The 14,917-nt window shown below is 47.4% G+C and overlaps 1 protein-coding gene across 1 annotated transcript in view; it reads right to left on the minus strand.

The window, feature by feature from the left end:
* Window positions 1-14,620: 14,620 nt before the first annotated feature.
* LOC125759521 (uncharacterized) overlaps window positions 14,621-14,917 on the minus strand; it is a 19,133-nt gene continuing 18,836 nt past the window's right edge. Inside the window, exon 2 of the mRNA XM_049418392.1 lies at window positions 14,621-14,857. Coding sequence (XP_049274349.1) covers window positions 14,621-14,857 — 237 coding nt within the window. The remainder of the gene's footprint in view (window positions 14,858-14,917) is intronic.

The raw sequence follows: 14,917 nt of genomic DNA on the forward strand, positions 1-14,917 counted from the left end.
GATAATTCTCAATAATATTGTGTCTAACAAAAACAAGCCCTTAAAAGTCACCTGGCCAAAAGTTGTGGGAATCGAGCGCGCCCTCCCCTTTGGCGCCTCGTTCCCCAGCCAGCACGTGTGCTGGCTCCACGTGTCTCGAGCGCTGGGAACCGCCGTTAACCGGCAGTATGGCGACCACGGCGGCAGCGCCAGGCCTCTTTGTCTGGTGCGAGCCATGCGTCGGCTTCCCGACGCGCGGGCACGCACCCGGGCATGCCTGGACATGCTCACGCCACCAAGCTAGCGCACGTCACTGCGCAACGCCTGTCCTCATTGGCCGCCAGTGACAACCCCCTTCCCTTTTGAGGTCGCTTCTCTCTGGCGCGGGCTTGCCCGCGTCAGATGCTCTCAGGCTAGCATGAGAGGTTGACGCGCTGCTCTAGCAGGCGGCTTGTCGTTCGTGCGCTCGACTGCTGCCCTTTGTGTGATAGTCGTAGCGCCGCTGGCAAGCGTACTCGATCGGTCTTGCGGAGTTCCCCTTACGGCCGCAAGCCCGTGACTGTCGTACTGTGATGCATCTTGGGTTAATAAACCCGTGTTGTTTGTTGACATCCCGCCTCGAGTGCCTTTTCTGCGCCGTGCCGGAGTCGACAAACCCGGTCGTAGCGTCTTTGTTCGCTGCGGCAGTGGAGAACGTCGCGTCCCTTGCCGGTCGCCTCGTGATCGAGCGCGCCCTCCCCTTTGGCGCCTCGTTCCCCAGCTAGCGCGTGTGCTGGTCCCGCGCGGCTCGAGCGCTGGGAACCGCCGTTAACCGGCAAGGTCTGGGTACGGGCTAGTTGGTATTCCAGTATGGCGACCACGGCGGCAGCGCCAGGCCTCTGTCTGGTGCGAGCCATGCGTCGGCTTCCCGACGCGCGGGCACGCGCCCGGGCATGCCTGGACATGCTCACGCCACCAAGCTAGCTTATGTCACTGCGCAACGCCTGTCCTCATTGGCCGCCAGTGACAACCCCCTTCCCTCTTGAGCTCGCTTCTGTCTGGCGCGGGCTTGCCCGCGTCAGATGCTCTCAGGCTAGCATGAGAGGTTGACGCGCTGCTCTAGCAGGCGGCTTCTCGTTCGTGCGCTCGACTGCTGCCCTTTGTGTGATAGTCGTAGCGCCACTGGCAAGCGTACTCGATCGGTCTTGTGGAGTTCCCCTTACGGCCTGCAAGCCCGTGACTGTCGTACTGTGATGCATCTTGGGTTAATAAACCCGTGTTGTTTGTTGACATCCCGCCTCGAGTGCCTTTTCTGCGCCGTGCCGGAGTCGACGAACCCGGCCGTAACGTCTTTGTTCGCTGCGGCAGTGGAGAACGTCGCGTCCCTTGCCGGTCGCCTCGTAGGGTAAGCTTTGTGCTAAACCTATCTCCACAAAGTAGGCACACACCTAGTGGCAGATAGTAAGACGTTAAAACAAAAGTGCATTTATTTAATGAAAGCATCCATTTAATGTAATGAGCTGTATCATTAACCAGTTGTAGTGCCAATATTTATATACTGGGGATGTATGTGAGAATATTTCCTTTTTGTTTTGTAGAATGAAGGCGCACTTACTGGAATTACTATGTAATCTTGCATTAATCTTGATTTAATAAGATGAATAAATCCTACTCTGTGTAGTTGGTGTTGTTGGCAATGGCTCCTGTTGCGATGCTTACTCTTTTGTTGGTGGAGAGATATTGAGGGGCACAAGAATGCTGTATATCACTATACAAATTTAAGCAGGAGTAATGTCATTGTGCTTTATTTTTGGAAAGCTCCCACTTACTGGTCTCACGCCTTGATGCTGACAGATCTGGAGAGAAGTCGGGGAAATCTTGGTATTCTGAAAGTACTCATCATTACATTAATTCTATATCCGCTTTAGAAAAAACACATCAGATGAAATACGCACTTTCAGTAAAGTAAACAATGAAACTTGCCATCTATGGAAGCAGCGAAACGAAGCTTCGACACTTGTAACATAAGAAATACTATTCGCGAAACCACTGCCGTTACAGGGTGGAAGGTACAAAATACTCATCAGGCAAAATTCGTTACAACATTTAGATTTTATAGTAATCGTGAAACCAAGGAAAATGATAAGAGTTTCTGAACAATCTCGACGGTCCCAACACACACACACCCCTACATTCTGGCGAGATGGGTCTCAGATCTCTATCGGTGGAGGGGTATGAGACCCCCAGAGACCGCACAAACTTTAAGCCCCCTTGACTTTAAGCACTGCTGATAATAATCTAAATGTTTAACACAATCTAATCACTCATGGAGAACCCCAAAGCACTTAAACGTTCTCTTTCACCTTCAATAATCACCGCTGTTCGCGCCCCTCGTGGATATAAAATCTCTTTTTAAAAACTTGTGATCGATTATCAGAAACGCTGCACGCATAGCCACTTCAAATTGCCTCGGCGTCCTATTGCAAATCACGCGCATTCCCTTTAAGTACAGTACACCAAAATCACAAACCAGACGTGTCGCGTGTGCAAGTTACACGGCAATGCAAAGCTGACACAGAACAACATGTGGTTTATGTATTCTTCATTATAGCAATATATTAGTTGATGTAAAAACTATGTCGAAGAAACGACGACGGACCATTGAACAAGAGCATAACTGACGCGCCGGTTTACCTATTTACGGTGCGGAATCAACAGATCGACTCCATGATAGCGTCAAACGTACTCCTCGATCTCGATCGCTGCAGCATTCCTAAATTCGCCGGTAAACTGAGTGAATTGCTGTAAAGATTAAACGACGTCTGCGAAATGAAGCGAAAGGTGCTTCCGCATTTACGTTGCCGCCGAACAATTTGAACGCCAACGGCCACGGAAAAGATCGATACAAATTGGATTTTGGTCCAGTTAGTCATCACTGAAGTCTTAAAACGTTGACACTTCAATTAAAAAGCAGCTATACAAATTAAGTCTAAATATAATTAACTCTCTGGTTGTCCAAAGCAAAATAACATGTTTGAATCATTCATTGGCTTCCGCAAAACAATTTCTTAAAGTGAAAAATTTGGATGGTTCAGCGGCTCTAGCAGAGGAGTCAGTAGCTCCACTCTGCGCGCATATCGATGGAACTCGCCGCGGTCGATTTTTTCGCCCTCTGCGGCGATGCTAGAACTTGAGACTTTCCGGGGTCTGACGCTACACGGAGGCGTGGAGCGCGCGCCACGCGAGCCGCCAGGGTAGAGTGTACTAGAACAGGGGAGTGCCCGGAACGAGCTTCAAAAAGTGCAAAGTGGGCAGTGTCTCCTGCCACCGGGTGGAAGGAGACGTTAGGTGGGCAAAGCGTTCGGTTCACCCGTATAGCCGCTTAAAACCGGCTTGACTTTGCTTGAAGTGTATAAGTAGGTGGCGGCAGAGTAGCGTTCAGGCCCGTTTGTGTGGCTTGCGTGGTGAGTGTTGGCAGAGGAGGCACACTACTGTACTGGTGTTGATACTGAGCGTGAACTGTGTGCATTAACGAGAACTGTGTGTGTTGTAGAAGTCGTAGCAAGTCGTTGCCGCTTTTGTTGCGATGTCCTCCGGTTCAGTGGACCACTGCCAAATCTATAAGCAATGATAACGAGCTGTACGAGCATGAGATAAAGGCCATGTGTTACGTGATTTGTGAAATGTGTCTGTTTGGCTGTGTGGTAAGTGCGTGCTCTGCGTGGCCCGTTTGTGTGGCTTGCGTACGGTGGGTGCTGGCAGGGGAGGCACGGCACTACGCACTACTGTACTGGCAGGTACTGGTGTTGATATTGAGCGACGTGAGCTGTGCGCATTAACGAGAACCGCCTCTGACCGTAGGGACGTGATCGCGTTGTGTATATTGTAGAAGTCGTAGCAAGTCGTTGCCGCTTTCGTTCCTGCGATGTCCCCCTGTTCAGTGGAACATTGCCAAATCTATAAGATATGATAACGAGCTGTACGAGCATGAGATAAAGGCCATGAGTTACGTGATTTGTGAATGTCTGTCTGACGCACAGCTTGTACTGTGGCGGACGTGTATGTGTGGTAAGTGCGTGCTTTGCGTGGATCGATCGCTTACAGTTGGAAAGTCACTTGAACCATCACTTTTATTTAACGGTGCGGCTAGGGTTACGTCCAGACGTAACTGTAGCCGTCGCTATCGTTACGCCCAGCCGTAACTATAGCCACTGCTAGCGTTACGTCCACGGGGTCCACGGTGCAATTCTTCCTCCGTGGTTACGCGTCCTATGCGCAGACTAAAACAACTCCTTGCTGTTTGCAATCTACTGTCCCTGAGAATATTTGACGTAAATTAGGGGTGGTCACCTTGTGGTCGGTGTGAAAGGTTAGACGTTTACACCTAGCCACTGTAACTGTAACGTTCAGCACGGCCGCTCGCTGAATTAAGCGGCCATACATTCAGGATCACTGTCGTATCACCGATTTACCAGCATCACTTGTGTATTGAGACGTGCGTGGTTTGTTTTGCCGGACTGTTTCGCGTATCAGCAGCTCTGTTGTCGAGACAGACCAGCTGACGCACTTTAGGAAGACGTTAATTTCGGCCTCCGCCGGAGCCACGCTGCCTTCAGCCATCGTCTCGGGTGCTGCCTTTTCCTTAGCTTCGTTGAGGCGGTCAACCTCAGTTTGGGGCAATCACGGTTAGTAAAATAACTGCAGGTCTCCATCGAACTTGATGTAAGTACGGTTTGCGTGCCCGTGTTGATGTATCACACGTCCACTAGGGTTACGTCCATACAATAACAATCGGTACAGCTGCCCCGCGTGTGTACACATAAATGTCGTCTTTAGAAAGCCTCCTTCCGTCCAGTTATGTTGGTGCAGCCTACTTGGCCTACTCGCAACACATTGTTGCGAGATTGGGCTCACCGTCGCGGCGTTAGCAGTGTAGTATGGATGGGCGGTCGGCGGCACATATCCAAGAAAGCGCGTTGACTACAGCCCAATGGTGGTATATACGCCCTCCATTGCCACATTAATGCACGAAGCCGTCCTAACGTTCATATTACGTGTGAGAAGTGCAATCCGCCAATCAATGGGGTACTGGCCTTCGGCGACAGTCGTGTTTTCCACTGTGCTCGATGTTTTTTTTTTCTTGCTTTATTTGTACGTGCTTAGGTTGTGTTCTGCCCATACTACAATATAAATGGTGTTGTGCGACTGAACCAATATACTTCTTGCTGTAGCGGCTACAAAAAAAAGCCTGTATTTCTGTGTAATTATAGTTGAAGTGGAACTCTGTGCACTCTGCTTTTCTGTTTGCATGAATCCGTGTACTTCTCTAGAAGTGCGTGACTTGAGGTCTATTTTACTGCTAACCGGCCTTTACAGACTATAGTTCATGCTTGGTATCACAAGGATTTCTAAATCGCCAACACTTCACGAGATTGCGAACAGTCATTTACGAAAAGTCCTTAAAACATAGTTCTCTCCCGACTGATTGGAAAATGGCATCGGTTGCTCCTATACATAAATCTGGCCCGCGCAACGTTATCAATAACTACCGCCCCATTCACTCACTTCTGCGTGCTGCAAAATTCTTGAACACGTTTTATATACCGCCATTGTTAAGCATATAGATAGTAATCCTTTATTGAACTCAAACCAGCACGGATTTAGACATGAACTATCGTGCGTCACACAACTGGTAGAGTTCACACATGTTTTAGCAGCAGCACTGGACGATAACTCTTCGGTTGATTGCATTTTCCTCGACTTTCAGAAAGCGTTCGACACCGTTTCGCACTACTTATTACTGGAAAAACTGTCCAGCTTTGACATTAATCCCCAGGTTATTGCATGGGTTGCTGAATATTTACGTGAGAGGCGACAATGCGTAGTTGTAAACGGCGAACAGTCTGCAATAACTTATGTGACGTCGGGGGTGCCTCAGGGATCAGTTCTGGGACCCCTTCTTTTCTTACTTTATATCAATGAGATTAACGAAAACGTACAATATCATATTAGGCTATTTGCAGACGACTGAATATTATACCGCAAAATTACCTCTGAAAGTGACTGATCTGTGATCCAAAACGACTTATGTGCGATACACGCATGGTGTGAGCGATGGGAAATGAAACTGAAGCTTAAGAAAACGGTGTGCATGAGGTTCACCAGAAAAAAAAAAGTCCAGGTGAATTCGAATACACAATAAACTGCTCACCGGTAAAAATGGTGTGCGAATACAAATACCTAGACGTTTACTTTTGCCCCTCTTTATCATGGAGTCGGCATGTAAATTATACCGTAGGTAAAGCTTGTTGGAGTTTGGGAATTTTGCGACGAAATACACGTGCATTTCCACAGCAAATCCGGGAGTTATTATATAAAACATACGTAGGATCAGTGCTGGAATACGCGTGCTGCGTGTGGGACCCTTCAACAGCATCAAACAAAGAAAGATTAGAAAAAGTTCAGTCCATGGCGGCAAGATATGTGCTTAATATACCCATGTATGACAGACAGTTTAGTGCAACGGAATCTAAGGCGATATTAAAATGGAAGTCTCTGCAGCATGCGAAGAGCGTCATTTCGACTGAAGCTATTACACAGCATATATTATTTTCATACTCGAATTCCCCGTGACGTATACATTAACCGGCCTCACTACACATCAGCACGTAAAGATCACGAACACAAGATAAGATCGTCCTTCAGCAACTCTTTTTTTCCCAGAACTATCAGTCAGTGGAATCGACTTCCTTCCACAATTGTAGGAATTTCGTCTAATGACGCATTCTTTTCTGCAATAAAAATGATTAAATCTTTTGACCACTGAGCCTTAAAAGAAATCATGCGTACGCCTGGTAATCACCATGATCTTTTAGTGCTTCCTTTGCATCTTGTGCTGTACTATATATTTACCACTGCCGCGCTTTGTTGTAATTACTGTTCGCATTGCCATTAACTATTATCACTGTGCTTTCTGTTTATTTTAGATTGTTTTCCCAATGTATACGGCATTTTTGATGTAGCTGTGTTCGACGCAGCTGCGTACGTTTGTGTCGGCGTAGAATAATCTACATTTTCATTTGCACCTGCAACTTTCATGCTTGTTCTTCTTCTGTACCCCCCCCCCCCCCCCCCCCGCTGTAATGCCTGTATGGGCGCTATGGATATTAAATAAATAAAATAAAATAATAATTGTGTCTCAAAAATTCTGCATTCACACCTCCATACCGACACGTGCATGCACTCACTTATTAAAAATATAAAACAGCGCTTTTTTAAACACAAGACGAAGGAAAGAAGAGACGTATGTGTCCCTCCATTCCTTCGTCTTGTGTTTAAAAAAGCGCTGCTTTATATTTTTACCACGGAACCTCACCAACTCGCCCAATTTGCGTGTCTTCCTCACTTATTAGTCTGCATACAAGCCTTGGAAATTGAAATGCTTGTTTATATCGTGCAGACATACGTACAAGCATTTGATGCTGTGCTAACACATCGGAATAGGCTGCCCTCTGAGGACGCGCGCAGGACGTTCGCACACTAGCGAACACGGTGTGGCTAGCAGACGACGCAGGGAGCCATAATCAGCTGCTAAAGTTACGTCCACCGTGTGATTCACAATGCGCACCTAAGTTTAATAATTATCTTGCCGGTCTCAGTGGTTGGCTCGTGTCACTGGGACGCTGTCGCTTCGCGGTGCGCCGTCGTCGCTCCACTATTTTGCTGAGTGGCTGGTGTCACTACAGCAAGAGTACGGAGCGCGACATGGGCTGGAGCGTCCACCGCTGCCACCAAGGCGATTTCCTTAAACAAAAAATATTACGGCGCCCGTGGAGCACTTAATAAAAAAAGAGAGAGAAGGACAACAGCGAGGTTCGAACCAACGTCCTCGCAGATCCGAGCACGACACGTACTAGCCCGCTGCGCCACTAGAGCCGATCGGTTCGGTGCGTCTGATCTCACGCTGGACGTAACTTTAAGATTTGTTATTCTTACGTCCAGACGTAACTGCAACGGCTCCTATAGTTACGTCTAGACGTAACGCGCTAGACACTCTGTTCTTCCTTTCCATCAAGAACCACTACTATTACAGACATTCACAAATCGCATACACATGGCCTTTATCTCACGCTCGTTATCGTTGCTTATAGATTTGGCGGCGGTCCACTGAACACGGGGACATCGCAGAAACAAAAGCGGCAACAACTTGCACACGAATCACTTTCTACAACACTCTACACAACGCGACCACGTCCCACGGTTACACCACGGCCAGAGGCGGTTCTCGCGCACGCAGTTCACGCTCAAAACCAACACCAGTAGTGCCGTCTCGGCCAACACCCACCACACCACGCAGAAATAAACGGCGGCCTGAACGCTACTCTGCCGCCACCTACTTATGCACTTCAAGCCAAGTCAAGCCGGTTTTAAGCGGCTATATGGGTGAACCGAACGCTTTACCCCACCTACCGTCTCCTGCCACCCGCGCGCAGGAGACGCGGCCCAAAAAGTGAAGCCCAAACAGGGTCAATCCGCTTGTAGCGCTGCGATCGGTAGTCTACAATGTGTCGTCATTTAAAGAGTTGCGCGCGGCTCCGCGAAAGTGCTGCAGGGGTACAATTCCCGCTTCCCACTCAAAAGGCCCGGGTTCGAATCGCAGCTGTAGAGGGTGTGTTTTTATTCGTAGTGTCACCCTTTATAGCTGTATTGGTTTTCCTTTCTTTCTTAAAACTAGCTTCAGTTGCTACGTATTGCTAGAAAAAGTAACGCAAAATGATAAGTAAAATAAAATAAATTTCACAGTGAGCATAGTTGCGCCAACCCGTGGGATTCAACAAAAACGTAAAGTATGGCCTCCGAGATTTTCGCGAATACGAGACTCGGCCTGCGTGTCTCTTACGCTGCTTCCGGTTGCCGGCCGCTGGCTCGCTGCGCAAGGAAAAATGAAAGAAAACAACCTTCGGTCAGCGGGAAACGGCGAAGGTTTGAATACCGCAAAAGCAGCGGTGTTCTGTCTGTGCTTTAACAGTTCCTCCTGACACTATAGGAAATGCTATTTGGCTGGTAACCTTAATAAAACGATCACGAGGTGCACGTAAACTGGTGAACGTGTTGACATTGTGGATTCAAATATAATATTCTTGGACAACTGCTTTTGCGAAAGTGCACCTTAAATAATAAATAATAACGAAAATTTAGGCTGTATTCATGGCCGACCTAAGCCAAAATAAATGATGGAGACGAATATTTGTGTCATACGTATGCGTCTATGATCGCGTTGTTGTAGGCGCTTCTCTCTTTTTTTTTCTCTTTTTCTTTTTTGCGCCATTGGCGCCTGCTTCGCTTTCAACTTTCTCACTGGCAGCTAAAGAGCCAAACTACAGCGCGCCGGCTCCCTGTGCTTTTGATCTGGATAAACTGTGGATACACATATATTTTTCTTGTACAACTGGTTTTGTGAACATATACTTTTTGACTTTTCAAAGTATTTATAGTAGTGCACACTTTGTGCATACCACCGAAGATCACTAGCGTTCATTATTGGTAAGAGGTGGCATCGAACAGTGCTTCAGACGAGACGCGAAGTAAGAATGACAGACACGCCGTGCCTGTTCCAGTAATGTACCAACCAGCCCAGTCCAGCACAGTTGTGCAGTTAGTCTTTCGGGATCATTTTTGCTAGTAACCGCCACACTGGTACAGTGGTTACAGTGCTTGGCTGCTGATCCGCAGATCGAGGGTTTTATCTGGGCCGCGACGGTCGCATTGCCATAGAGGCGGAATAATAGAGGCCCGCGTACCTGAATATAGGCGCGCGTTAAGAACCCCAGGTGGTGAAATTTGCGGAGACCTACACTACAGCCTCCCTCATGCCATAGTTTTACCACGTAAAACCCACATATTATTATTATTATTATTATTATTATTATTATTATTATTATTATTATTATTGTTGTTGTTGTTGTTGTTGTTGTTGTTGTTGAAGATGCGTGGGTCTTTTTAGACGCGATGCCAATAATGGGGACATGAAATGATCCGTATGGAGCAGCATGGGAGGGAAATTTTCGCGGTCAACAGGCAGGCGTGATTATAAGGCATCGTCATCTGGAGCAATGCTCTGTACCCGCCAAAGGCAAGCACGTGATCGTGGTTTGCCTTACCTTGTTAGCACCATATATAAAGAACGCGTAGCTTGCAGTAAATACTCATTTGTTTTTGCGCTGAACCACACGACTGCGTCGAACTAGCGAAGAATTAGCAGGTACACATGAAACAATTATTGAAAATTCTGCGACAAAAGGTATGTGCAGCTATTTGTCCCGTTGATAAGTCATGCTTCGAAGCCACGAAGTTCTGTCACTTCTCTTTTTCTATTTTTTTAACGCGAAAGTGTTTTATGCCGGGGTCCACCAATACTTCAGTGACGTATTTCCGTCACGGAAATGACGTCGAAAAAATTTACACGATCAGATGGCAAAGAAAACGAAGTTCCATCAACGGGCATCGAACCCACGACCGCTCGGCCTGCAACAACAGATGCCGGACACGCTATCCACTGCGCCACGGTCACAGACTCTAGAGGCTTTACAAACGTGCCTTTTATATCTACCACTCTCCCAGTCGGCGGGGTGGTGTTGTCCTCTGGGATCGGTAAAGTAATTCGTCATTACTGTGGCCTCCGCGATTAACGTCTGCAACGCGTTACACGTCCATCCCATTCGGTGCGTTCTCAATAGAAGTTCAATTTTGTCAATTTCTTAACACAGCGCGAGGTGGCGATCTTAGCCCAAGCGTCGTAAAAGTGTCGGCCTCGCTCACAGCATCACGTTAATCCAAACCAAAAATAGCTCTGCGACGCGCGCCTGCTTCACCTGCCTGTTATACCACGTTCCCCGCTTACGCGCTCGCCCCGCGAAAAATCGCGGCCGGGGGCCGGCACGACGCACTTTGCGTTTCCCTTTAGTCCGGCCGTGGTGTTCAATCACATTTTAACATGCCGCGGGATGGCGACCAAGTTCTGCGTCCAATATGAGACGCTCTTCTGGCTATCACACCTCGTTCTCTGACTACACTTTCACCGTTATCTACTACAGCTACCACAAGGGTTTGTATAATCATTAAACATGGACGTTAGTAGTCAGGATGGAGATGTACCACCAATAATTTAAGTAGGTGCATCCAGGTTAAACGATGCTATAGTTGCCAGACATCAATATACATTGTACATACTCTCTTATATCAATGTACATACAGTAAACATTCAGTTACTTCTGTAAGGGCACGCTTTAGTTTCGTGCTAGGCCGCGTCACCAACCACCTCTCACGTTCTGTTGTTTGACGAGAGCTCGAGCGCTGTATGAACATTCACGCTCTTTAAACATTGAGTAGTCTTTATTTATGCAAGTTAATTCTGATACAAAAGATGGTCGTTTATAAACGTGGTAAAGGGCACCCTCTGAGTGATGACTGGAAGGTTATTCTGAACCAAGCTATCAAGGTAGATTGTCACCCGATGTTCCTACAAAAGGCAGTCAATGTGAACAAAACGTTTATTCTGTGTTTTCAGGCGACAGAATCGTTTGCATGCTGGACCTTTCGCCGGCTTAGCAGGAAGTAGCAATCAGGGATGACGTGAAGTCCCAATCTATGGCTAATGCGCAACGCAGACTATTGGAGTACCAAACTGCTCTTCGGAGTTTCTAGCGCACCCATCGTTTTTCAGACTGTGCTGATCAAGGCGTTGGAAGGCGTTCCAAGTTTAGAGTTTTGTATAGCAGGAGCCTCAAACACACGGGCAGCATGCGGCCCGCTGACCTTTCGCTAGCGGCCCGCGGCCCACACATGCCTTTCTTCGTCCTATGCTTTTATTGTCTTTTTAATGAATATGCATGAGCTACCCGAACATGACTGGAGTGAAGCATTTTTTGGGTAAGATATCCCATGCTGTCACCATGTGCTGAAGCATAATCGTGGAACAAAAACTGTATTATCTCAGAATCGGCGTGCAGATTCTGCTCATTTTGGAGATCAATGTCAATATTTTTCTCGAATCCTGACGCAAAGTGCCCTTCAGAAATGACCCATGTATGAGATATGGGAAAGGCCTTCTTTCAATTGGCAACTTTAGCTAACATTTTGTTCAAGCCCCCACCCCCCTCCCCTCTGTTTCAACCTCCTTCACTGTCGTTGCCCTTGCGAGGCTAAATTTCGTGACTGCGGCCTGCTATGTGAGGTGAGTTTGAGATTCTTGCTATGCAGTCTCGAGCTGTAACATAGCAAACCGTAGCGAAACAGCCACAAATATCTTGAAAAGAATATACAAATGAGCACAATATCACACTCAGAGAAAAAAAATCTAGGTATTTCTCGATTCAGTCATGTATCTCGGTCAAAAAGCGCCGGATAAAGAATTTTTTCGACAGCGACAAACAAACGAACAAACAAACAAACGTATTCAGAAGGTTCGGGAACCCGTAAACATCGCTGAACAGATCTTGTTTGGGTCTTTTGAAGTTATTATATGCAAAGTTTTGAAGGATTAGCGAACTTTGTCTGAGCAGTCGAGCAAGCTTGCTGCGGGATTGTAACGTCTAGGAAAGTTTCCTAAAGCAAAAAGGCAATGATTCATCAGAGCAGTTGCCAAATTTCATAGCTCAACAAAATCCATGTGACTCAGCTGGAACACATCACCTTTTGACCTCGCGGCTGTTCTCTTTCACGAAATGTCGGACGCAATGTATAAAACGCACAATGAAAAGTCAGCATGCACAACCGAACCGAACAAAACAATGGCACCAACTTGCAGTACATTTGTTTTAGTACCGATTGCTCCATCTAAGCGAGGTTGGCTCCTTATGACTGTTATGAGCATCTGCTCAGTTTTCTTTGTTGCGCAGACTTCCGCCTAGATGGCCGTGCACGGTTCAACGCTTTGACGAAGAATCGCAGTCTTGTCAGTATATAAAAGCCCACTGCCCGCATAGCGGTGCTCCTCACATCCAACTAGTTTTACTTTGTTGACTTTTAGGAGCTCAACCAGATCCATCATGCTGTCATGGTGCACAGGGCGGGCGCTAAAACATTCGGGGAATATATCTTCAAGAAAGGCAATGAAGTTGAACAGGGTCGGAGATGGATACAAAAGGCCCCCGTAATCACACTGTTGAGTGAACTGCGCTATAGCGCTTTCGGCATCTTCTTGCGAAGTCAACAAGTCGTTTTCGCAAGCAGAACAGCGCAACGGCAAGACACATTTTCTGGCAACATACCCGCTTATGTAATGGACAAGTCTGCGGTCACTTCTGGCGGACACATATGCTGCATGGTCACTTTCATGTGTCACCACATCGTCCAAAATGTCATCTTCACTGCCTACAAATTGCATTTCACCTAGTGCACGGGTGAAGCTCGGGTTCTGCGGTGGTGGTAGCGGATACAGTCCAGGGGACAAAAGGAAAAGTGTGTCAGGGAGCACTTTGCCCTTGTCCGGAGAGCGCACAAGGTTGCAAAAGCTGATGCATGCCATTGTGTCGAGGAACTGCTGCGGTGTGGGGTGATCGTTATTCCCGCTGCACTGCCGCACTATACCGAAAGTGCTCTCAAGTGGGTCTTGGTTGAGCCGGGCTGTCATCAGGTAGGTATAACCTACTTCCGTCGTCAGGTATTGCAACAAAAACAAGGTGCCTTTGATAGTTACTCGAAACCCTGCTGCTGTGGACTGGCTCATGAAGCCCCGCACGCCTTTTGTGTGACTCCCATTCTGTCAAGTACGCAAGAAAGGTGTAGAGGCAATCGACAGCGCTCGAGTTCAACCGCAGCGCAACTTTGGCGTGCCGAGAGGACATGATGTTGATGATGTTGTTGATCATCCTGCGTCAAAGAAAAATAGGTATGAAGAGGATTACTTAAGTGTAGGCACGCCATTTTCTGCATTTGTACGTGCGCAAGTTAATTTTGCAAGGAACGCGCAATGTACATGACACTGCATGTCATACGCGGGGCTACGTGCCTCATTATTTCAGGTGCATGATTATGTCGCAAAATTTAGTACGATATAGTCATGCCGTCGAGTTTATGGCACAGGTACAGTGTTATAGTACACCATAGCACTGGTGACGTTGCGAAAACTTCTACTAAGTTTGTAAGAAACAAACTGAGTTTGTGCGAAAAGAAACGGACTAAAATGTCACATGAGACGTAACCTGCGTAGAGAAAATTTTGTTTCTTCCCTATAAGCCTGACGTTTCAGTAACTTTTTTTTGGAAAACCTTTACGAAACGCCTTATATGGTTTCAAAACAACGATACCACAGGCTTCCCATGTAGCCTGTTCGAGGTGTCCTGTAATATCAGGAGGAGAACAAAACGCCGTGGCAACGAGGTGTTCGTTGCCTACCATATTACTGTGCTGTCAGTGCAACTACAGAGAAAACGGGCGAGTTGAAGCATGCGAACAGCGAGAAAACAAGAAAAATGCCGAGAGTTCGCAGCCTTGTCGTCGCAGGTGATTCCGATATACATACTACACACACAGCACGGTACACTCGCTCGAGTGTATAGTGCTGAAATGCCCAGCTGTGCGCCAAATACTTCCCTCCACTTTGCTTCCCAAACATCGTGTAAGCATACTGTTGAGACTAACACAATTAAGATATCGGGCACACTTACTCAAAAAACCGCAATGTCGCCTCTATGCAGTTCCCTCTTGATCGATCCACATCTTGCTGGTAGAAGCGCAGACCGCGGATCACTTGTGGACCAAACAGCTGGTAGGCGTACGGGACACGCATCTTTTCAAAGTGTTTCGGATTGAGGTGGGCCTCGCGTATGCCATGCATCACGCGAAGGGTCACGATGCTTCCGTCCATCGCGCAGACATCCTTGACTGCGTCCAGGGACACCTGGGACATAGAAAAATATACAGTTAGAACTCGATCTAACAACGAAGCGGTTGGGACCCT

The sequence above is a fragment of the Rhipicephalus sanguineus genome, chromosome 8, assembly GCF_013339695.2.
Source record: "Rhipicephalus sanguineus isolate Rsan-2018 chromosome 8, BIME_Rsan_1.4, whole genome shotgun sequence".
NCBI classification, from domain to species: Eukaryota; Metazoa; Arthropoda; class Arachnida; order Ixodida; family Ixodidae; genus Rhipicephalus; species Rhipicephalus sanguineus.